This window comes from Strigops habroptila, chromosome 1 (assembly GCF_004027225.2).
Source record: "Strigops habroptila isolate Jane chromosome 1, bStrHab1.2.pri, whole genome shotgun sequence".
NCBI classification, from domain to species: domain Eukaryota; kingdom Metazoa; phylum Chordata; class Aves; order Psittaciformes; family Psittacidae; genus Strigops; species Strigops habroptila.
In genome coordinates this window covers 32,330,861-32,356,705 of record NC_044277.2, presented here as the reverse complement: position 1 = coordinate 32,356,705, position 25,845 = coordinate 32,330,861, and the positions used below count along the sequence as shown (strand labels likewise).

Below are 25,845 nucleotides of genomic sequence, written 5' to 3'. Positions count from 1 at the left end.
AGGTCAATCAGGGCTTCAAATCTCGTGACTGCAGGCAATGAAGACAAATGTAACTGCAGTTTGATGAATTAGTGAGAATAACGCCAGAACTAACAACCTGAAGATCATTGAGTATTGGTTTTCCATTACAAAGCGCATAGTCAGACATTTAGGAATGGCCCACTTCTGCATTACTGGGCTTTGCTCAGGAGAGAAGTATAGGAAAGCCAAAGTGCAATTACAGGCCGAAGCAGCAATAGATTCTATAAGATTAAATTCCTGTTTGCAACCCTGGATTGTTTTTTGGTTTTTGATTGTTTGTTTGCTTGGGATTTGCTTTACTGATAGCATTCTGACTACATAAAAAGGCCTTCAAACAAGTGCAGACATGATGCAGTTTTCATTGACAGCATTGTATGAACACCACGCCCATCCTGAAGTGCTTTTGATTCTCATTAGTGCTTCTCACTGCAGGCACAGATTACAGCACCACACCTCAAACACAACCAGTAACAGCACCAGTCTGTCTGTACGTCAGCGTCAAGAGTAGGTACGCCTATTAGCACAGTCGCGCTAGTGAGAGATGTACCTAGTCATACCTATTGACTACTTTAACAGTGGCAGACCGTAATGGACTAAGTCACAGAGAAAGCAGGGATCCGGCCTTTTAAATCTTAAAGCAAGTTAAGGCCAGTGCTGGACATGAAAATTAAATATTTCATTCATTGCCAAACACATTCTTGTACCAGCATCAAATTTACCAGATATAGTTAAGTAGACGTAAAAGGACACAACTGATCTACAGAGAACTCAATCAGCAGAAAGGTGCTTTCCATTCTGTATAGTTTGTTTGCTTTTCCACCCAGCTATGTAAGTTATACTGCTACAAAACATGTTGTGTACTTCAGTAAACAAAAAAGCTTGTTACTGAAGTCCACAGCATGTTTTGTAGCAGTATAACATAGCTGGGCGGAAAAGCAAACAAACTATGCAGAATGGAAAGCACCTTTCTGCTGATTCAGTTCTCTGCACATCAGTTGTGTCCTTTTACATCACACTTTTACCACACTGAGGTAGTTAAGGCAAACTAAGTCTAACCCTCCTTAAAATGCTCCTTTTATCACAGGACTTCTTTTATTGCAGTGGAAAATCTCTGCCACAAGTTGAAGAGGACTTGTATTTCTGCTATTTTGTAGAAATAAAATAATGACTTAAGGCAATTGGGCAAGATTATACAATTATACAGGAAATTAAACCTATATTAAATTAGTAAGTTTTTAAATTATTAAGTTCTTGTTCCAAGAGAAATCTTGGACATATATGAAGTGAAACGGAAAGCAGAAAAATTCTCTGTACACAGCATTATGCATAGAGAACAGATACGCTCTTCATAGAGAAAAATGGGTTTCCTTCCCACCCCCAGGCAAAAAAAAAAAAGCTTCAGAAGTTACTAGTATTGTAAACATGAACCACTAAAACACATACAGGGCTTATCATAGTCAATAGGAACAACACTAAAGCATTGCTTACACGTGCTTGGAAGTATAGAATCTCATGAATGGAACCGCTAAAAGCAAGGGCAACCAGCAGCATTGTCACTCCAATGATGTTCACTTCCAGAGGATTACCAATGCCTCCAATTTGCCATTAGCACTATCTCCTGCTAGCATATATTAGCTTCAGTCTGTTTGCCCAAATTTTTAAGTCACGGCTCTCAGAGCAACTAAACGTGTACTACTTCTAGTGACAGCAGCAACATGCAGCTTCAAAAGGTGAAGTGTTACTGAGCAAACACTAGGTATTACATCAGTTGAAAACACAGAACCTACATATTTTACATTGACATCAAAAGCAATATAACTACTCCATTACACCTACGAAGTAGCCATTTCTAAGGGAGTTTACTATGCAAGAAGTTTGCTGTATATTATGCATGTTACAGCAATTAGCACTGTAACTTTTTCACAGGACAAGAGTGAATTAATAGTATAACAATGTATTCTAAAAGAGACACAAATCATATTTATGTTAGATGAAGTTGGTTAAAGCTGTTTGGCTTCTGATCATTTCACAGTCCTGTCAAAATTAAGTAAGTCCCCAAGTATTAGTAAAGTTTTTTTGGAGACTGCTAGTAAAATTACAAATGACTGGCAGTAATGCAGCATGAATATTGTCATGTACGTAGTCTGACAAAACCAGCTGCACTAAACTCATGCAGCAGGACTTCCTTCTGGAGACCAAATCCTGCAATACTACTTTGTAAATATAAAAAAGAATGAATTAAGTAAATTCTTTACCTTGTGACAAACTCCTGACAGTGACAGGACCCTCTACTCAAAATAAAGCAAGGTGCATTAATGGCTTTCCATGCATTCCAAGGCAACCATCTAGCCACAAAACAGGCTGGAATTGGCTTATGCAGAGATCACCACAAATTTTCCAATTAGATCTTTGGTTTACTCAAAAGAGAATCCGGAGACATTAAACATGAGGTACAGAGATGCTCCAGACACACAGAAACTGGTCTTTTAGATGAAATGACAATTCCTATCATCATCCAAAAGGTAAACCTTTATAACGTTCACTTTCAAAGCGTTCCACAGAAGTGAGTTTAAAAAAACCCCAACATTACAAAGTACCTGATGGGAAACTATAGAAGCAGATGACATTTAGATGACTTTTAGAGAAGTTCTGAGAAGTTTTTATGGGAAAGAATCACAAGCTTTTCTATTCAGCATTTCCTCGTAGTACCTCAGATACCAGGAAGATGTGAGTAACGTCCAGATATGATTTACTCTATTCCTACAGACTAAAACAAGGAAGGAAGCTAACAGAAGTGACTTTCAGAATTACGAAAACATATAACAAGGTACCATACCAAGTCTATTTTTCACCTGCAAGACTTCAGAATCTCATAAGGCACAGCACGGTCTACTTTGCTCAGAGTTTACCAGGGTTTCTGAAAAATTACTGCAAAGGCAAAAAGAAACCTATTACCTCAGTTCATAGAGAGGGGCTATCTATCCTCCGAGTTGTAAAAGTTTGATCAGACCAGCAGTTTTTCTTAGTAAAGCATATCCCAACAATTTAGACAATTTAGAGAAAAAGATAGTCAAGAGCTATTCACCCTTCATCACTGGTCAGAATGACAGCTGTCATGCACTCTCTACTGATCCAATACAAATAACAAATTGAGATGAAAACAATTTCCTCCATCTTTTGAACAAGACCTTCAGAATAAGGGGTGAGACAAGGAACAGTGTGATTTTGTCTTGAAAACCTTCTATCACAGTGCAAGAGTCCTGTTCTTTAAGCATACCAGTGAGGTCTGTATCTGAGACTTCTGTCTCAAGTGTTCTCTGTATTAGAAGATGACTGTACCACATTTGGCTTTCTATCTAATCTCAAGTACATTTGATTGCCTTCCTTTTGGAAAATAAGTGGGTATTTTCTGAATCTGAATCAGCAACTCTGTATTTGATGAAGGTTTGACAATGTTGGTCTGATAAAAACTTAACTGACAATATCCACACGAAGCAATGCTGGCTGCCTTGCTATTTCAAAAAATAAAATAAAAAAACCACAACAAAACCCAACCCAAAAAATCCTAGGCACAGACAGTCAAGGCATCTAAATGGAGAGGTAAAAGATCAGTCAAAGGCTTTGTAACAACAGACAGGAGACTCCCCTACCACAGACAGTCATAGGCAGTCCAGACCTCCAGCTCAGGCTTCTCATAGCACGCAACTCAGCTTCTACATAAAACAAGACTTCTAGTACTTTATATTACGCAGAAAAATCTAAAGACACAAAACAGGTTTCCAGCCATCACCTCCCAAACCCCAGCTGCACAAAAAAAATCCTTCCCCTTTCTAGCACTATCTCTGAAACTCACAATTATGCAGCAAGCTGATTCAATTTGCTAATTGAGAAGATTTTCACTTCTTCATCTCAAGTCAGTTCCCTACTGGTTTAACATGGTGAATCATCTCAGTGCAGGCTGGGACAACAAAGCTAGATGGCAAGGTAGGAATGTGAATCATGAGACTGGAAAGGAAGGAGGAGGAGTACAAATTCCTCCTTTTCAGTTGCAGCAAACTAAGAGAAGACGCTGAACAGCAGAAACCGTCCTTGATTTTATATGTCAGGATAAAATGCCCTGGAGAACTGCATGAGCACCATCCAGATAATATTGTAGTCCTGGGAAGAGAAAGGGCACAGAATGTACATCTGAACAGATTTAATCCCGACCTACTTGGCAGAAAGCACTCCAAACAGCTCCAGAAGAATAGGTTCCCAAATGCTGAAGACAAGACAGAAGTTTTACGGTCTTATCATTAAAATTTTAAATATCAAAAGCCAGACCAGCATGAGGGAAGCAATTGTGGTCAGTGTTACAGGATTTCAGATTGTAACATCTTTCTTAGAGGCTATCATTATGGTTTCCAGTTCTTCAGTAGATTCCTGTTCCAGAAAAGCAGAGTCTCTTGTAAGCAGCTCTTTCACCAGCAGAAGTCTGAAGAAAAATTACACTTCAAAAGACAAAGTTACTTGCAGAGAGCACGTATATAAACTGAAGGGGTTAAATGCAATCTAACCTATTATCACTTACACACACCTTAAGAACACCTATGGAGTATTATACTAAAAAGACTGTAGACAGAGGCTTATAAATTGATCTCTACGCTGGTATCAATAACTGCATGATCAACTGATTTTGCATTTAGTGTTTTTTAAATACAAAATAATTAGGTGAATGAAACCCACAGAGGTTTCTAAGGAAGCCACTGCATGACAGCAGCTACTCCGGAACCACAAAGTTACTGAAAATGCTCTTGCTTTGTAATTAAAAAAAAAAAAAACCAAAACAAACCCAAAACAAAACCAAAAAACCCAAACAAACCAATCCTCAATTTTAAGTAGCCCCAGAGAGAATGAACTTAAGTTAAACCAACTGTTCAAAAAACCCTCCAACACTGCTTATAAAAGTACTTAAAATCTGGAGGGGAAAAAACAGGGCAACAGAACAGAATATCCTGTGTTGCTATTAACAGTAAACTGAAACAAAAGCAGCGGCTAAGTATTTTCAAATTTGTGTTTCTGAATTTTTATATAGTGTATATATAAAATTTTAAAATAAACCTCTGAATTTTAATATAGTAAAAGAAAGCTCACGGTATTTCTACTCTTCCAATTATATTAAGATATTTTAAAGCTTGATGGTTTAGAAAGTTTGTAGAAGTCCTGGAAACTATAGGCCAACAAGTACCTGGCACACAAACCAAATCCCAAGTCTCCCTTCCCACCCTGCTCTGTAGCTGCAGTTGAAGGTTGAGTCTCACTAAGGCAGTTTAATTCCCCTTAGCCAGTTCAACATTCAACTCTTCGGGTACCACTGCTTTCCGTTTTACAACTCCAAAAGAGAATGAGCAATTTGGATTAAAAGTAACTGACATGAAAGCTCGCTCAAACCTATTATTTTTAAAAATGATCATGATTTGTGAGTGTGCAAGCACAACATAATGCTTTACCAGAGGAGGCAAAAACTATACTGCTTCTCTCCATAAAGCTAGAAAAATTATATAGCTGCTCTATTGCAAAGCTTTTAATATCAACAGGACATCTTCTAAGAAACATGAGTGCCACAACTGGTTTCCCCCTCCAGCCCCTCTTTTTAAACATTTTTCGTTTCAATAAATATTTACATATACAAAAAAAAAAAACCAAACAAAAACCAAAAACCACCTCACCAAGAACAAGACAGGAAAGTCTTACTGTCAATTGTAGTTACACCCTTCCTGACAGGCATTTGTTTAATCTGTTTTCTAAAATTTAATTATTGACATAGAAATTGTACGGTCTCCTCAGACCATACCTTTAAAACCTGAGATGTGAACTAAATTTCATCAGACTTTCAAATAAAGTAATAACTAATAGTAAAGCATCCAGAACAGTATTCATATCATATACAAATTAAAAACAACGTAGTTTTTCACAAAAAGAGGGTTTTTAGGTATGAAGAAAGTGCCTTACTTTTTATGAACCAGAAGCCATCATCTCTGGAATAAAACATTGCACAAAATTGAAAGCAATTATTGATATGAGGCAGCAGACGTTTCATTTAACAGTCCCGACATATGCTAATGATGTAATAGAAACTTTCTTCCCACCACTGCAAGCAAAGAAGAATCCTGCTTCTGAAGCTCCCCATTCAATATCTCAAGTGTTTGTCAAACAGCAAAGAACAATGATAAGGAACTAGTTGATCATATATGAGAAATGGAGGCACTACTGGTTTTGTTTGTTTAATAGACTATTTCCTTCAGCTGCTACAACAGATACCCTCTGGAGAAAAGAGGAAACGCCTCACTATTATCATAATTCTTCCCTTGACAGCCAGAATAGCATTTCTGAATTACTGACAGCTTTGTCTCCAGAGCTGAACGTAAGGAACAGTGCTTCTGCCCTCCACCATGAAAAGGTCCACACGTATTTCCATTCAAGGGTAGTAATCTATTTTAAAACAAGAATTTATTGTGTTATAGTATAAAGACACTAAACACAAAACAAAGTGTTTAACAACATGAACATTGACACAAAATAAAAGCAAGATCTTTTCAAGCCAATTCTGTAACCATTTCATGTGAGAAATTCCAAGTGAAAGAAAGTTACATACACAGGGTCACCCTACAGAAAGGATGGCACCACCTTCATCTAATTCAAGCCCTATTTCAGGACATCATAGCATTGTCAGAATAGTTGCATTATTTAGAGGGCTTGAGTGGTACACAGGCTTTGTCTTGGCCCTCTGTATATAGGTGAACTTACCCACAGATCTACAAGAGAACCAATGGAGACATTTGTACTGTAAACTAAAAGACCTGAGGTACATTCTCTTCTAAGCTACCTTGCATTTTTTTTTAAATCTAAGTATATTATAGGGGAGATTAAAGAGCAGCACAAATTTGGTTATTTAACTTCACTGTAGTCCACGTGATAGCATAGGTCAATAAAATAATGCTTTGCACTACAACACCCATCTTCAACAAAATACATACAGTATTGTCATAAAGCTTCTCTGAAACCATGCGTGTTGTAGTATGGCAAGCCACCATATGAAAAGATACATGAATCTGAGATGTACTTGAAGCGTGTCTTCAGAGACATTACCTTGTGTCACGATAAGGTCTCTTTCCTGTGGACTCTTTGATAGGATCCATTATGTGAACCATTCATACATGAATTTCTCAAAGATGCATCAATCACTTCAATCAATACAGAGCAGCTAACATGAATATACAGATTAACTATCAGATTACTGCTCTTTCATACAAAACCATTTCCAAGAATAACCAGTTTGATCAACTTACAACAATAAAATTTTGCTAAACAAAAAGTCAGGAGCAGTACTATTTCATTTGCTTAAAATTATTATTTTTGGCTCTTAAAAGAAATTGAATTCTATGTCTTAAAGGCTCATTGTGAAAATATATACACACATCAAATTTATATCCAAAGCTAGATTTTACCATTGAGTTTTAAAGGCCAAGAGATATTTTCAGTACAGTAGAAAAAAATAGCAGTTCCTGAAGTATACTGTAGCCTCACTTGACTGCCAATATCCATAATTCAGTTGCCGTACAAAATACTTCTCTGAAGCAAATCCATCTGAACTCTGTCCACCCTGAGTTAAGCATCTGTACTTTAAAATGTTTTAAATATTAGGTAACAGAGAAGTATGTACAAGGCTATAAAACTTGTCAGTTATCACAGAGCAGTAGGAAAAAAAAGAATCAGTATTGTCAGCCAATTTTCTGTTTGCTATTGTAGTTATTCAGTCTGGGTTGGGTTTAGGTTTTCTGGGGCTTTTTTTGGCTTTTTTTGTAGACATTCATGCATTAATAGCCTGATTTTTTTTTTTTTTTTGAGTGCAATAATAAGGCAACAGTAAAAAAAAGTTATAGAAATTTTGCATATGTGTAAAGGTATTAAGTTTATAAAAGTGCTTCCTAAAAAGACAACGTAATGGCAGTATCAAAATATTACAGAGTGGTGAGAACAACTACCATTTCAATAAATGTTGCTCCATAGAAAAATGTCAATCTGATTTTAGGCTTTTTCCCCTTTTTTGGTGAAGTAAAAGCCTGGAAAAAAAATTGGTATGGATGCGTGGGACAAGCAAGATAAGAAAATATACTTTAGTCTAAACTTAAATAAGAAGGTCCACACTTTTTTGTCAAAACATTAAGCCTCTGTCAAAAATGTATTTTTTTCTTTTTATAGTACAGGATTAAAAGACAAGATGATGCTTACAAGATAAAGAAATAATTTACATGAAAATATCTTCTGACAAAGCTTTTCAATCAAAATATTGTTTTGTAACATTCAAACATGACATACAACACAAAAGAAACAGTGAATGCAACAAAAAATGTTATATGGATTGCTTTCAAACACATAAATAAACGAAATATTGGTGTAGGCAGTAGGGCTCATGCTGATGGCTAGCAGGAAATAACAGTGTGCAATCTATTTGGAAAAAGCTCTAAAGTACAAATTACAAGCCCAATTACGGACTGCAGCAAGTTCAGTTATATCACTGCCATCCTCTCCTATCTCCAAAATAAATTCTTGATTAAACCACTCATACCCTAAATTACTCATACCTTTGCTTCAGAGATATGAATAACTATATACAAAAAGTAGTTTTATTTCACCATAGGGATAACATTGTACCTCTCTGCCAATGTCACTTGAAAAGCCTTCCATGTCAAAACAATTTGACAGCAGATAACAATTTAATAAATATGCAACGATCTTATTACAGTCCTTCAGCTAAGCATGGTAACTCATGCTGCTAGTTTTGTAATCACAGTGCATAGAATCCAAATATCAAAGAATGGGGTGGCTTTTAAGGTAATGGTCGATCCCTTGCTTATAATCCAAATATATCCAAAACTTTCATAAACTCTGTCATGCATCGATCTTTCTTGTGGCAGGAGCAAAACCTTTCCCTGGTAAAATGTCCATTGCCGGCAATGGATGCACCAAAACCGCCAAGGAGCTCAGTGTTATTGCACAATATATGAAGACCTGGAATTCTTCCAAAAGCTTAAAATAAAAATAATGGAATTATTCTGACATTTCTGGACACCTGCATTAATACTGTATGACTAATAAAAGCATGTCAGTTGCATGGACTGAACCAGCGATCAACATGCGCCCAGAATGCACACTAGTAAAAATGCAGTCAAAGGAAGTAGTCTTCATTGCCTATAGGTCACTTCCAGTCAAAGGTTAAAGTTCAAAGACTGAATGATCAAAGTGCTCATTTTCTCAGTAGGACTATCTTCTGCTACGAGGATCACAAAATGGTGGCATCAACATGTGTCATCTTTAAAATAAAAGAAGAGCATTTATGGAAAACATATAAACATTCTAAGTCCAAATTAGCAAGGTGCTGTATGCAGAAATAATTCCAGCATTGACAGTAACATGCAGTGGAAATACACTGAATGAGTAACTCTATGTTTCTGTTCAGTAATGACTCAGGTAAAAAGATAATATTAAACATAAAACTTCCAAAAATACACATACACTCCCAGGCACATTAGTATTGGCAAGTATTCCATTAAAAGGACAGTTATTTCCATACTCTATATTTGGAAAGCCAGTCATCGGGAAAATGAAAAGACCAAATACACTTAACATTTTGCACCCCTGAAGTACAGCAGGTCCACATCAGTTATCAAACTGAGAAACCCTGTTTTAAGGAATAGATAGTGATAAGAGCTGGCAGAGTGGGCGCCTGATGCATTCATTATAGAGATATATATGTATTCATATATATGTATGTACATTTATTTCTCAAGATCAAGTTATAGCTGTCAGAATTATGCAAAAATAATAGGTTTCTACTATGATTCTAAAATCTTAAACCTGAAAATAACTTGCATTCCTAAATTTAAGATACTATAATTGCGCAGAACATTACAAAAAAGTGTAATCGATGGCAATCTTTTCTGAATTATGCTCAATACTAAAGTATTTCTCTTCCACACATCAACCTGCAGTATATTTGCATATGGCAACAGTAAATATTAAGCTTGTTAACAAAAAGCAAACTTACTGTCTATTTTTAATGCACTTGTAACCTCACACACGTAGAAAATGTAGTCTCATAAGCAGTATTTTTACTGTTTACAGATTTAGCATGTATAAAGTAGCCGTGAACAATTCTACATTTTCACTGGAAAACATTATGTCATAAATAATATTACATGTAAAAAAACTCCTCATTTTAGTAGTAGGGTACTGTAGATGTAAAAAAGACTGGACAGTATGCAGAGAGACAGAAGCGGTATTTCAACTGTGTACTAAAAATTTAGGCCAAATACCAGAGAAAACACTTTCTACGTAAACAAAACAAACCCAAAAGCAGTAGGGAGGTGCTGGTTGAAAACAAACACCATTGCCCTCTTTTCACAAAAATCAACTTCCCGACACCAAAGCCAGGCAACAGCTTTGTGAAACCAACTTCAGCCTGGATGCCTAAGTGAACTGTATCTGGAAGATCTTCCTCTGTCTTTAACAAAATATGATCAACTCTGAGACGAAATTTAAAAAGAAATTCAATGTACACTTGAAGCAGGTGTTGGGTAGGGCAATCAATCTAGAAATGTATTTAGTTACCAAAGATCAGGAGTTTTGAAACAAAGACATCAGTTTGTAGCAAACAAGGCTCCATAACTCTGCTTATGGAGTTAAGTTGCTTTGTTAGGGCAGGGATGAAATGAGAGATTACAAACTGTAATAAGCTAAATGCACAGAGACATGTTTACACATCAGAATGTATCTCACACTGCTACTTTGTCTCTGTGTTCATATCTGTTTCCTTTACATCAGCTCCCAGCCATGCACTACTTGCTCTCAGTTAAAAAAAGTCCAGGCACCTACTGGAAAAATAAAGAAAGAAAGAAATCCTTCAAATGCATACACTAAAAGTGACTACATTCTTCCTCCTTCCTCTTCAAAACACAGGGGTTCAATTTCACGTTAAAGCTACGCCAGTCCAATGGTTAGCTGACAACAGAAGGGGCAGAACCAGCCTGCATCTCCCTTCTCATGTTTTTGCACCAGCACTGGCATTTATTTCATCCAGTGGTCACCCTTGGATAGCTGGTTTTCTTTCTCAGTTTGGATTGGGTTTTCTCTCCTAATTTATCCAGCCCGAAGTGGTTGAACCACAAGATTAGATATGCGACCCTTCGGTTGAAGCAGAAGCAGAAAATTAAGATGACAGAATCACCTTTTCCAAGGGCTTGTAAACCTTTTCAGGTGTACATAGTGTTGAAGACAGTTCTTTGCCAGAGAGAGATGGTTAAAACTAGCTGGCAAGCTACACTTCCCATTTTAGCGTAACCCACCATTTCTTCAAACCCACTAAGAAAACATTGACAATGTAAAGATCATGCCTTGGCAGTCTTGTTTTCAGAAGAGAAACGTAAGTACTCGTAACAGAGAAAGAGCAAGTGACACACAAAACTTGAAGGAAAAACTCTCTAGCATTTAAGAAATTTTTTGTCCAATGGTCATCGGGCATGTTTTAATTTTTAATTAAGAATTTAATGGCAGGGGGAAAAGCCCCATTAACCTTTAATCATGACCTCCTTTGCAATTAGTGCTTCAAAAGGAAGTTAAACAACAAATGAAAATACTATGAAGCAAACCAGTACAAGTTATTTAAATGAACTGACTTGCTTTTTCTTGCCTCAGGTTGGTTTTTAGGTTGCTCTGAATTTGGGGGGGGTAGGTTTTCTGACTTCCAGAAAACGGGCATTGTAGTTACTTCAAAGTAATTAAATGACTTATTCAATGGACCATAAGCAGCCTAATGGCTTTGAGCCACAAAAATATAGCAACTTTCAGAGTCAGATAACCCACATTTCTTTGTCATTCTCATTTGGCTTTTGTTTGTTTAACTCAAATTGACTTTTATGAATAAGAAATCATAGTAGGATCTGCAGACTGTTCTCCTTGATAGCCTTCAATCCTGAATCAAAACAAGTCTCGTACAAAATAAAGACATATTTTAATCACAAAGTAAAGCAAATAAATGAAACTTTACTTGTTTCTCTTTTAAAATAACTAGCAAATGAAAATAAAACTAGTTAATAAAAACTCGCTCAAAATTGCCAATAAAGAGGAGGCAAAACCAGAAATGGAAAAGCACCAAACACATTACAAGAGTGAAAAAAAACCAAAAAAAAAACCAAAAAAACCAAACAAAACCAAAGCAGAGAAGAGAAAGTGACTACTGAATAATGTGGTACAGATGATAAACGGAGCCTTGTGGGCAACAGGCTTGTTGTTCTTGGAGTCAGTTTTAAAAACAACATAATGTACAACCAGATGGTAAATAATCCTGACTTTTCTTAAATACCTCTTAATCCCACGACATACACACTCCTCTTACTGTAATTGAAGTCACCTTGTTTTAGAGATACTATTAGAGTATTATGGGAAACTGAGTTTCATTCTGTTACATTACCATATATCAAAACCACAAGGGTCACAGCAAGCATTATGAAACTCGCAAGTTTTTCTTGTTAAGGCATCCATAGGCTTTTAAGAATCTAAGGGTGAAGGCTTTGGTGTTTGCCTTTCCAGTCGTTAACTCCCACTGTCTCAAAATACCTGGTCTCATTTCAGACAGGGGACAAAACATGTCCTGGGGTGGGGAGGCAGTGAAAAAATAAGAGGATGTCTTATTTGTGAGCCTTCAGTGAAAGGTAGTGATGGGATCAACACCTCCTGCACCACCCTAGCATACAGCATTACCTGCTCTAACACACCCCTTCCCAAAATACGTGGGCTCCCAATAACCTCATTTGTACAGTATTTTCCTAGGGAAAGCAAAGAAAGTGTTGGCCAAGAAGTATAGCCCGTCTCTATCCCCTCCTCCTTTCTTTCCTCATCAATGGAGTGGATAAGACAAGCACATACACCTAACCCCAGCTCTGGGAAGAGGATGAGAAATTTTGGGACAGAACAAAGAGCATAAAGACAGAGAGCACATGGAAAAAGGAGAAAGAAAACAAAACAAAACCCCAACACCAAAACAAACACCAAAAAAACCCATAAACCAAACCAACACAATACTAGCACTGCAGACATTAGAACACTATACATAGCAATTTTAGTATGTTTTTTTTTATCATGTACATGTAGAATCTTATTACTATATTATTGACTATTAGCTCCTAAGAGCCTCTAAGTCAGCCAACTGTCCCACACTGGAATTCTGATTAGCAGTGGAAATTATTAAATCACATAGCTGTTTACAAACATACGGGCACCATTTAATTGCCATAAAAGCTCTTAAAGCATTAACAACAAACAAACAAACAAACAAACAAAAAACCAACAAAACCAACCTGGTTTGAGAACTAAACCTAGTTTCATCATGTACCTTCCCCAACCCAAAACTTAAAACTTGTCATGGACTAACACAGTTTACAAGAACTTTCTTTCAAATTCGATCCTAAAATTTAAAACCTATACATCTGTGCTGTTAAATTTCCATTAGGAATTACTGAAATGTAATACAAAAAAAAAAAATCGCAGCAGAATATCTCAGAAATGGGATTTTAATAACTTTGGAGATTTAAAAGAAGAGTTTAAGGCTTTGAATGCATTTATCCTACTTCCCTACATTTTAATTGCCTTCAGCCTGGGGAAAAAAAAAAGTAAACAAGATTCCTGGTCCTAGTTAAATACTTACCATGATACCACCATTTTGTTTTCTTTGGATTCTTGTTACACGTTCTTACATAAAATGAGTTATCTGGAGGTCGCCTCTGCAACAGAAAAAAAGACCTACAAATAATCAAACAATCCTCATATTGTAATGCATGAGCTATTTAATAAGCTTATAAAAGGCTACCATGTGAATGCAGTGAAAATGAGGTAACAGGCAGAGCTAGACCTTTGTCACGACAGATCTCCTATGGATCCAGGTAATAATTCTTACTGGAGATACTTCAAGCAAAAAATTACTGAAAAAGGCCAAATAGTTTGGAGGTAGACAGGGAGAGAAATAAATTTGAAGAAAGAAAAAAACCCAACCCGCAAGAAAGGAACAGCTGCTGTTCAAAAAACACAACCACCCAACCAAAAAAATCCAAATCAAATTCCTTTTGCAGTTTGGAATCTAATTCTGATATATTAGATCCAATTTACATCCATACATCTCAGCTTGGAGTGGGCAAAAAAATTAACATAAACAAATTCTGTATCTGATCTATACTTCATATTCTTCGGCTTTCTTTCAAGTGTCACCATTATGCATAACCAAAGTCATAGGATACAATACAGAGCCATTTGGAGGGTGTACTTCTACCACATACACATGACTAGGACTGATTGGGATGTGACATAAATAGGCGTGTTTGGATAGCACAGACATACAAGCTCTGACCACATCTAACTTCCATATATACTCCACTGCAAAAGAAACGGTCAACAGTAAAAGGGGAGTCTTTTTACAAAAAAGGTCTAAGGTATTAGTGCCACTCATCCATGACCAAAAAAGCAGCTTAGTACCATGTACTTTCCTCAAAATGACAAAGATCACTGAAATAGTACAGCTGTAAAGCCATGCAAACATCTGCACTGAAGACCTTTCAATAGTCATTTCACACTGCCTTTAGAGACAGAATTGTTTTACAAAGAATTGTCCTAAAACATGATCAAACTTCACAACTAGTACAATTAGAAGGGTTCCATTCACTCTCTTTTGCAATAATGATATATGCGCAGGTTACCACAAAAACAATGACAAAGCACTTACTGCACTATTTTGCAGTTCTAGTTTAGTATTCTTCAGCAGTAGAAATGTAGATATAGTAGTTTAGTCTATTTTAGAATTTTTGAAATGAAAATCTCACTTTGCAAAGTAGAAATCTATTAACTTTTACTTATTCTACTCCAACAGTGCTAAAAATGCTCATACCTTTTCTTTGCAGCTGGAAAGCATGCTAATAATGCTAAGACAAACAGATTGCACTGAGAGAGCTGGAGACCAGTCTTCTGTTAGAATGGATAAACAGATATGACCATTGCTATAAACATGAGGATGAACAGGAATATTGTCTCCAGTAAACATGACCTAAAAAAGAAAAAGAACAAACAACTGTAGTTTACTGTCCAGATTTAAATAAGACTCTATTGCTTTTGGGAAAACAATAGTATCTTGTTTAAGAAGTGGATCTGCCATTTTCACTTACACTAAATAATACACTTTATCATGTTAGGTTCATTCATTTTTGGAAGCTATTAATTGAAATGTAAAATAAGACAATGGGAGCCTAAATGGCTAGTGAAAATTGTGTTAAACATGGTTAAGTGTAGGGCTTTTTTTTATATGGAGATTTATACAGCATAGAAAAATGCAAAGGTAGCAGTGTAAAGACATCAAAGAAACTTTTCATATCTTGCAGCTTCAGTCTTTCATGTCCTAAGGAATACAGTTGCCTAGCCAAAACACTGGATGATTTCATAAGCCACAATGTTATATACCAGGAAACACAATGAGATTCACAAAGGAATATTTCTATAATCCTGGGCACAACAGAAATTAAGTTCTGGACAACTCATCCAGGCTCCGGCTTAACTAATAAAACACATCAATCCTATTAACTATAAAAGATTTGTACATCCAAAGTATGTTACCTTATAGAGAATATTTTTAGATCATTATTTCAAATGAAATATATATTTTTGACATAGACAAATATGGAAGAACAGCATTTAGAACCTTAACTCTGCTCTAATAAAAGATAATATCGCAGTCAAAAAAAGGTTAGAAAAGCAATACTGTCAACTATTGCTCTTACACCAAGTTTCTGTCAAACGCATAGCTGGCTCAGGACCAAGGGAAATGGATTAAAAACTTTGTAGCAGCATTTATCCTCCTGAGCTCATTACCCAACATAACCACTATCATCTTTTATGCAACAACATAATAAATCTCTACCACTCATACACATAATACTCAGGAGCCTCTTAAGTGTTTCCTAAGTTATATAGATATATGTATGTGTACAAATATGTATACGTGTACACAACACACCCACCTCACCACTGACTACAAGTAAGCATCAACATCTTCATCATGTAGGAAACTGAAACCAAAGAGCTTAACACCTATTTGGCAAATGGCAGATGGATTTCTAAGACAGCAGAAAAACTGGATGCAGAATGATCTTCCGTAAGTCTTTAAACTGGTATTTCTTAAGCACTGAAGAGCTTACCTTCATAAACCAGTAATATATTTCACTTTAACTAATGTCTTCCTTTTATAGGAAAACCAGAACTAAGCATATTAGGCAAGTAAAAGCATGCACGCTATGACAGACAACATACATTTAAAGGCAGAAAACCACCAAGTGATTAAGCAGCAGAAGAGTAAACTGTCAATTCACAGTAAGCAGATTTGCAGGAGAAGAATTATGACCCAGAAGTGTGTCATATAGAATGAACTTACCGCACAGCAGCATTTTTATAAAATTGTCTATAACAATCAAGTATCAGGAACTTAAATTCCTAATTGTTTTCTGTGCTAAGAGTCATTGTATATGTACAGATCTAATTTGTTGCTTTACAGTAAATTGCACAGATCCAAATGCACAGATCAGGTAATGAGTACAAACAGTACCTACCTGAAACCAAATGAAAGTGGCTACACTGTTGTTGATTACCTATGAGCAGCTCACTGCAAACCCCATGAGGTGCAGAAGCACAGGTGGACAGTTTGTTCTTTAAAACCTAAGATTTAAATGTCAGCATTCTAGTTTTTATCACAGTTCCTACAAATATGTAATGTTTATGTCTTTCACAGCTCTGTGCTTCAGTTTCAACACCAATGAGAAGTGTCAGAGATCATTCTTGGAACTCTGAGCTGAAACACAGGTCAAGAACTGAGGCACCCTTGCTTTTCTTCTTCCTTTTTCAGAACAGCAGGGCTGATAGCTGAACACTACTCTTGCCAGCCATGTTTTGTAGTATTTCCCCCAGGTAATGGAGGGATGAATGTGCAAAGCTCATTCTGCAGCCTAGTAGTATTGCTGCCACTTCCGTTCTTTACGCTGCTGTGAAAACAACAGTATCTCACAGCTCAGTTATGACCACTAGATTTGCAGGCCATTCATAGACATGTCACGTATCTATGAGAATCCGTACCACAAGCACAGTATCTCTCCAGATGTATTAACAATGCCAGCAGAGAAGATGAAAGAGGCTTAAAAACAAACTAGGGGAAAAAAAAATAATAATCAAAAAAATAGAAGCTGGAGCAAAAAAAAGAGGGGATGAAAAAGCAGTTTGTTGTTTACTTTGCTCCTGTACGGTTCAACCGTATCTTCCTACTTTACCCTGTGTTGCTCTTTTGTAACATATGACTATCAATCTCAAAGAAGCCTTCAATTTACACTGCTCTTTCATCTCCTATGAAATCAAGTAAACTGTCACAACATTATACTTCACTGCAGAGTCATTTTTAAAAGAAAAAGCAACTGCACAATGTGTTTCATACAAACTAAAGTAACTAAATCTCATATCAGGATATGTGGATGATATTTATATTCAGCACATGTCAGGCAGCTATAACCTAGAGGTAGCATTAAGCAGAAAGGAAGAAAGCAGGTTACCTGAGGCGAGTCAAAAGGATACCGACTACTGAACTTAAATAGAAGCTGAAATTTTTCCCCTTCATATAGTGTTCCTGGAGCACCTTCCATGTCTACAATCCACCTAAAGAATGCGAAAAAATATTGTTAGTATTGCGGACTGACAAATTACAGTTTTCTTCCTGGAGCACAGGAGTAATCCAATCGATTACCAACCACAGCCAAATCTCCATTAGTATCATAACAACCACAAAGGTGAGTAACATAGCAAGCCTACATTTGAAAGAAACAAGCTTTGTATCTTACATACAGGCATTTAATATAGTGCTGTAAATTATACAAGTAATTATGACTTGAACTCAACACTGAACGATCAGTTCCCAAAATAATGCCTGTTAATGTGAGACAACAAAGCTGAAACAATAGAGTTTACTATTTATTTACTGTTACAGTTCACTCCTACACAAAAATAGGCCTGGAGGAAACAAACTAGTATGTGTTCTTTTTCATGTTGTTCTACTTTTCTGTAAAGGAAATCATCAATACCGTTTATTAGAAGAAAATCTGCATCCAAGGGGGAAGGGCAATGCTACTCTTGCATCTGTGAAAAAATCAGAAATTAAGTGGTATATAACCTGACAGGTAATGGAACCAAAACCAGAAAAATTAATAGTATAGAAAGAAAAAGGTCACAGAAAATTAAAAACAAAACAAAATGGATAATTTGCAACTATAATAAAGACAATACCTCAACATATCACAGTATTCATTTTCCTTTGATTTTCTCCTTCCATCATAACAGCAAGTAAGTTGCTGACAGGTGGAGATGCTTGGGGGGGGGTTACTGGTTTTGGGTAGGATTGATGGGTGTTTTTTAATCCAGTCAAAAATAGATGCATATTGTTCAACACATATAGCAGCACCCTGCTATCTAGCTTCTGTCATTTCTTCTATTGTTGATCACTTAATACCATCCTTTGCAGCATCACTTCCCGGTTTTGTCTTTCACCCTTGATTAATTTTTATACGTTCGAGCAACATGACAAGGTGAAGATTCAGCAAGAGACTCAGATAACATTAACATCAGTCTCAAGTGAGGCAGCTGAGATTTTCAGAACAGCAACGTGTTCAGAAAAGCTGACATCTCCTCCAGCTGGCAGTCCTGATGATCCTATTCCCAACCTCTCCATCCTCCTGTCATATACACTCTCCCCGTGTATTTAAGCCATGCACATTTTTTATCTTCCCCTATTATTCTTTTGGTTGGTTGCTTGCTTTTTGGTTGTGGGTTTTTTTGTTTTGTTTTGTTTGGTTTTTTTTTAAGAGAAATTGCTTCTCTACTGAACTGCCAGCTGTCACACTCTTCAGCAGAAATGCATCTTCAACAGCAGCATGGTGATAGCTGTGCTAGTGTTCCATATTTTAGTTTTGCGATTTCATCTATCTGTACTCCAGACCACTTCTCTCTTCTTATACCTTCTGCTTTTGCATTTATACACATGGTGGACCAACACTCTTCAGTTTTATTGTTCCTTGTGATCCAGAACCTCCACTTCCAAGTTTTTAAAATAGTTTCACTCACTAAGTAGAAGATAACTCTGCCTGAACTTTTCTCCTTTTATGGTCAAGGAATCACCAGAACCCATCTTTCCTGTGTGCTTTATGGTTTAGCCATCTCATATTTCTAATCCTTGTGTATGTAAAACAGATGATTGCTTAACGTTTCAAATGACCCAGTCACACGATGGGATCCAGTTATTTTATTCAACACCTTTCAAACCCAACCAGCATTGCTACACAAATCTTTACTGCACCAGTTCAAACTGCAACTTGATTAATTAGCTCAGAACATGCTCCTTGGCACCAAAAACCCTCAAAGAGAAAAAATACAATGTTATTGAGACAGGAAGCTTCTAAACAGTGACAATTCCAAAATCTAGCATGACAGTAAACAGGAAGTTTTTATTTTCAAGGTATAAAAATTGTACATAATGAGGTAGTATTCTGGGAACAGAAAAAAGACAAACAAAAAAAATACCACCAGACTTTTTTCTCTTTTGCATTCATCTGCTGTAAACTTGCTATTTCCGTGTAAACTCATCTGTTTAAATGAGTGAAAAACACTTGCAATACGAGACTGAGTCCTTTCTTGTTTTAGTCATATTCATCTGCATGAAGTATCACAAAAATCAGCAGCATTTAAAAAGCAATAGCAGCATTTACCTCAGTACATACAAGGCTCAGAAAAGTCTCATGTACATGGTCTGAGTGCCACCTCCAAAAATGCAGAGGGGAAGCACCATCAGAAGTCAGCTCTATGTTACGTTTTTAAGTCAATCCATCAATCAATAGTACAGAACATACGGCCTGCTATTCGTACTCACATTTACATCTGCTAAGGATTTTTTTAAACATTTATCTAAAATTAAACTAAGAAAATTATTTAAAAGAAAGGTCAACACAGTCTGAATCTTTTGAACTGCAGTCAATTAAAAAAATTTAAATTAATACCAGGCACATCCCCTGTCCATTCCAATGGATACAACACAGAATATTTAACAGTGTTATTCTCTCTGTTCTGCTAATCACAGAAAAAAAATACAGCAGGGAGCAAAGTGCAAACGAATGTTCTTGGATAACTCTGCTCTTTAAGAAGTTCCCTCCACTTGCTTTAGAGCAAAAAGGTAATGGAAATTAACAGCTACAAAATGTACTTAACAAAAATAATGCAGAAACTCTGAACCAGCTACTCCATTATTTCAATAAATCTAGAGGGGCTTCAGAGGTTTGTAGTTACGAGAGATTGTTAAATTATTTTATTCTAAAATATGCAGAAGCTTTTACCAATTGACATTTTGTTAGACACTAAATGCCTAATAAAAAATTAATGAATTCACTATTCGGTTCCTGAGAGTGTCCAGCACATTACTGCAAAATACTCATTAAGCAGAACCATGTCTTTTAGTCTACTCCCTAGACTAAAAACAAAATTCAGAATGTTACTTGAAAAAAGTGGTGGAAGTGACCTGCAGAGAACTTCTCATTACTTATGCTTTTCAGCTTGATAGCAAAAATAAAACAGTGTATATACTTACTGTGTAATTGAATTTTGTACACTCTTTTCATTTAGAGTCATTCCTGGAGGTGGATCATTTTGCAATGCCAATAGTTCTTTTTGTAATCGTTTCTATAAAGAAATTGTATAAATATTTGAAATATTAAATAAAGTTCTACAATAAACATGCACACTAAAGTACACTGCATCAATTATTGAAAGGTAAAAGGAGTTTTATTTGAAAACTTAAATACAAAGTGAAATTGAAACATGAGAAAGAGGGAAGACTACTTGTCCCAGAAATTAAAGTGAAAAGTCACAGGCAAAAAAAGCCACAGGCCTTAAACTTACTGTTTTGGTAAAACGCAGCGGCACTTGCATCTGCAACGCTGCTAAGTGAAGAACTGTTGTGTTATGAAATACACAGAGGTATCCGGAATTTTGTCATAATACAAAGATGTCCATCAGAGCTCTACACCTAGCAGCAAACATTTCATATTCCCCTGGCAGCATCAGATTTACAATTAATTCTCCAAGATTTTAACAACTCTTCCTCCTCTAAGTAATTTAAGACACTTCTATCTGGCACCTGTGCAAGCCTTTGTCTTGTCTCAAGTCATCTCGGAGGACACAACACAAAGCTAAAACAAGACTATGTGACTGGAAGAACACAAACTATACTACAGCTTTATAGTAACTGCACCTTAGAACACACAGTCGTAGTATTTAGAAATACCAGTAGCTCAGGTAATTCCTACCTATTTTGGCATGGATAAATAGGTAACTGCAACCAGCTGCTTTTATCACAACTACCGGAACTGTTTCTTACAACCTCTGGAGCAAGGGAAATGCAACCTCTGTGAAGTGCTATCAGTGGCACTGCTTTCGGTGTTTTTTCTCCATATAAATAGTTATGCAATATATTTTATCATTTCCAAGACACATAACAGAAAGTTCAAGGCTTTTTCATTTCTTCTCCTTTTTCCTGCCAACAATTTTAAGATTTACCGCCTACCGGTCCACTTCCATCACCCTACTATTCAAAATGACCTTGTTTGGGAGTTTAATACCTAATGTTGACTCAACAAACAATTTTTTTAAATTAGGTTTATCATGAGCTTGTAGCTGTTCCTTACTGATTTTACAAACAACTTTTCTTGTGCCTAGTAGAACTTAAAAAACACGCACAAGGGAAAATAACGAGTTCATTTGTCAACACAGAAGTGATCTAGGATCTCATTAATATCTTTGAAATAGAACTACAATAAATTCAGACACACAACTCCTAAAGAAAAGGTCCTTACACATTCACAGTTTACATTTTGAAATAACCTTCTATCTCTACCAAGCACCCCTGAAAACTTGCTTTGGGCTTCACTTTTTGAAGTCCTTACCTTGAACCCAGACAAACACTTTTAAGTCTTTTATTTTCAAGCAATTAAGCAAACACACACTCCAAACAAAGAGGATCTCACCCCATAATTGCAGGCAATCAGGACAGAAGACCAACAACTGCTATTAGAGATGACACGAACCTTTTTTTTTTTGTTCTCTCCAGCCATACTGACTATCTTGGATAACTTCCCTTGAAATTATATGGCAAAAATACAATTTTATAATAAATTCCTAGATTTCTCCCATCCCCACAATGACAGGAACTCTGAAACTGTTTTACAGTTCAAGGGGGAAAATGCTTGTAAAGATTTCGTAAGTATCACTCTAGCCACCTCAAGACAGAAGCAAGGCAAAGTCTTCACACAAAGAGAATTACTTCTACTGGACCAAAGATACACATTTAAGATGTGATACTTTTGGGAATACAAGTCCTTATTTGGGTTTTCTCCAACTGGAATAATAAAATATACCATCTATTTTACAACATTCTACTATTCCATTAACCATGCCATACAAGTTAATCATACCTTATCTGACAACATAGCTGGGTGTTTTTAATAGGCTTTTGCCAGACATTTTCAAGATTTCTTCCACCAAGCATCAGCTCAATTACTTCTGCAGACTATAAAATAGCTGCCTGCAGACCTTTTCCAGAAGATGCTCAAGAGTACTCTACAGCAACTGCAAAAAATTGTAGAGGGCATCACAGCCTACTAACAAGAATTAATTCCAATACTGAAAAATTGTTTTAAGAGAGGGGTTAGTGTTTAGAAAACTGCATTTTAATCAACCTCTCTGGTCAATGCTTTCCAGCGTCTGACTACTCTCAAGGTATAAAATGTTTCTTTTGTATCTTACTGGACTACCTCATGTTCCAATTTGTGTCTGTTACCCCTTGTATTCCCACTGTGGCTCCATTTTTCCCAACACCCTCCCAGGAGGTTGCTGTAAGCATCAGCAAAACCTTCCCTTTGCCTTCTCTTCCGAACGTTTAAGAAACCCAGTCAGCCCCTCCTTGTACATCATGTAGTTCAGCCCCACACCATCTTGGTGGGCATCTGTTGGACTTCCTCCTGCACATCAGTATCTTTCTTGTACCAGGGCTCCCTAAAGACAGTACCCCAGATTTTGTCTCAATGCCAATGAGAGGGGAAGAATCACTTTCCTTGAGCTGCTGGCTACATGCCTACACACACAGCCTGGGAAAATTTGGAAGATACTTTCCAAAGATATTATAAGGAAGTATTTTTTCTTCCTCTCTCCCTTACCATGATTTAAAATAATCTGTCTCAGGTTGTGTCTCATTAATACACAAAACTGGATTATCAGGAGCCAAATCTAGTTTAAATTAAAAAAAAAAAAATATAAAAAAAAGTCTCTTGAATGAAGCCCTTGCAGACCAGATTCATAGAGTTTAATTAGGAAATTGAGCTCCTGGTTACCACAGTAATACAGAAAAGATCTCAAGTTTAAACACAACAACTTGAATTCCAGTGTTTAACAATATTTGTACTAGCTAACCAAAGAGGTACAAAGAACATTGATTTTCTCAGAGTAACACTAAGTCTAAAGACTACTGCACCACAATGCACAAATCCAGAAACATGCACTCTTAGCTTCAAGATAAGCCAGTTATGTACTTTTCAAGAAACATGACTCTGATATACCAAGCCCACACAGGTTACGTACAAAAGGCACGCTGCAACTGTAAATTTCTGAAATTAAGCATTTGAAAAGGAACAGTTTCAGAGGGTGAAAAGCCTGCCTTGTATTTGACAGCCATGAATACAGAAAACATTCTCTAGCACAAGTTCTTGAGAATTAGCAGCAACTTACATAGCAGGACAAAGTATAATGGATTCACACTTTTCAGACAATTTTAACTGTCTTGTTTGTAGAGTTTTATAACCTTTGGACTTGAAGATACCTCTCCATCTTCCTCACACAGGCATGGATCAAAACTTCTTAAAATATCTTTGTCTTTAAAAGCCTTTAACATTTTCCACATCACTATCTCTTGCTTTTATAACTCAAAGAATTTTCTTCACAGTAAGAGATCTAGGTGAGTTGAATAAATTATGTCAGATTACTTCTCTTATTCTTCATGGATAGAGAATTCTTATACTTCTTTCAACTTCCTTTTCTCCTTCCCCAGTATCCACTCAACTAAACACATAATTCTTTCAAGCCACTGCAGACTGCCCTCAAAATAACCTCTGGTAAGTCCACTCAGCTTGATGGAACCAAACGCCCAGATCATCTTGATTTTCTGACTTTTGGGGGGGAGGAGGGAGCTATATAGAACCAGTCAGCTACATCAGCTGGGAAAATCTACATCATCAGCCACAGTGGCATTTGTCTCCTATTTCCACTAAGGTACCTGATGATTAGTGTCACAATACATTTTCAAGAAAAAGCTACCTAAAGGCGCTCCCAAGACCTTTGTTCACATTTCAGCCTGAGAGTGGAAGACTATTATAAATTCATAAACCTAGTATAGAAAAATGAAAAGCAAAACAAAGTGGTTTTGACTCAAGTGATCTTTTTTTAAACACACATTATTGTTTATCTATAGCACTGTTATGATTAGTACTATCCTGCAAATGTTCCCTTCATTTCTATCCTCCTAGTACGACGCATATTTTGCAGTAGTACTGTTCCAGTTGTCAATGCTTTCCTCCTACCCCTGCCATACTTCTATTTTTGCTGCAGTTTCCAGATTCATACCCTGCAACAGTAGTTCATGTCACTTTGTTCTCTTGCTCAGGCTGCTATTGCTATTTATACACATTTAAGCTCTGTCCTTTTTATTTGGCATGATTTGTTGTTAATTTAACTGCGTCATGTATTTTTTGCATTTCTATTCACAGGCTCATCCCTTTCTTCATCTTTCTAGTGATTTACAAAAACCTTTCTTAATGCTTTTCAAATCTGATAATTTAAAACAGTGAATAATGGGTAGATTTCACTCTTACATGCTTGTCCCTTCCTTTCATACTTAGCTTTAGCAGTAATTACTTATTTTCAGTTTTCTGTTCTGTACGAAGTCTTCAAGTCATGAAATAGCTCCTCCTGTAGCCATACGGACTTTTACTATTATTCCCATTTATTTTTTTTCCATATTGTGACAGCTTGCCACTGTAAATTTGTATTTTCTTCTGGGAACTTTTATCTCTTCAACACTATTTATAATCAGGAGTCCTTCTGTATTTACATATCTCCAGCCTATCCTGAGACATGCATATCTGAAGTCAATACCATTACTGGTTTTGGTTTTTTTCTTAGCACAAACCAAGAATACCTTTCTTTTCATCACATACTCAAGTTGCTTTTGGCCTCTTAACCAGCCCCTTTAAATCAATATGTAAGCTAGTGCAGCTACTCACTTCCACAATAACCTCCAAACAGATGTTTTCTATACGCTGATATGCTCTTGGGAGCTGTGCTGGCTGTACTGTTCTTTTCATATCACAAGACCATCTTTCCAACATTTCTGCTAACCCATCATAAGATTTCATACAGAAGCTCCCTTCCTGCTTGTCCACTTTCTATTTAAAGAGACTGCAAAAGAAAACACAGACTGCAATCATGGAGTTATTTATGTAAAGGGGGATAAATGAAGGATGCACAGGCAATCTTAATTTGAAACACCAATTCACTATCTAGAGGGAAACAGAACACCAGAGTAGGAAGCTCAGAAACCCAAGACTGGATAGCACCACAGTCCTT

The 25,845-nt window shown here is 36.5% G+C and overlaps 1 protein-coding gene across 5 annotated transcripts in view; it reads right to left on the bottom strand.

Moving 5' to 3' along the window:
* Positions 1-25,845, bottom strand: part of UBE2W (ubiquitin conjugating enzyme E2 W) — a 62,298-nt gene that overhangs the window by 25,034 nt on the left and 11,419 nt on the right. The window contains exons 2-6 of one of the 5 annotated variants that reach the window (XM_030499724.2): positions 20,762-20,853; positions 17,688-17,790; positions 14,993-15,148; positions 13,763-13,838; positions 6,492-9,373 (exon numbers count right to left, since the gene is read on the bottom strand). In XM_030499724.2, the coding sequence (XP_030355584.1) occupies positions 9,360-9,373; positions 13,763-13,838; positions 14,993-15,148; positions 17,688-17,790; positions 20,762-20,853 (441 nt within the window). In that variant the 3' untranslated portion in view covers positions 6,492-9,359. Of the gene's footprint in view, positions 1-6,491; positions 9,374-9,543; positions 13,858-14,992; positions 15,149-17,687; positions 17,791-20,761; positions 20,854-25,845 lie in introns of those variants that run through there. The other 4 variants (XR_003993516.2, XM_030499715.1, XM_030499707.1 and 1 more) reach the window with 4 other exon arrangements.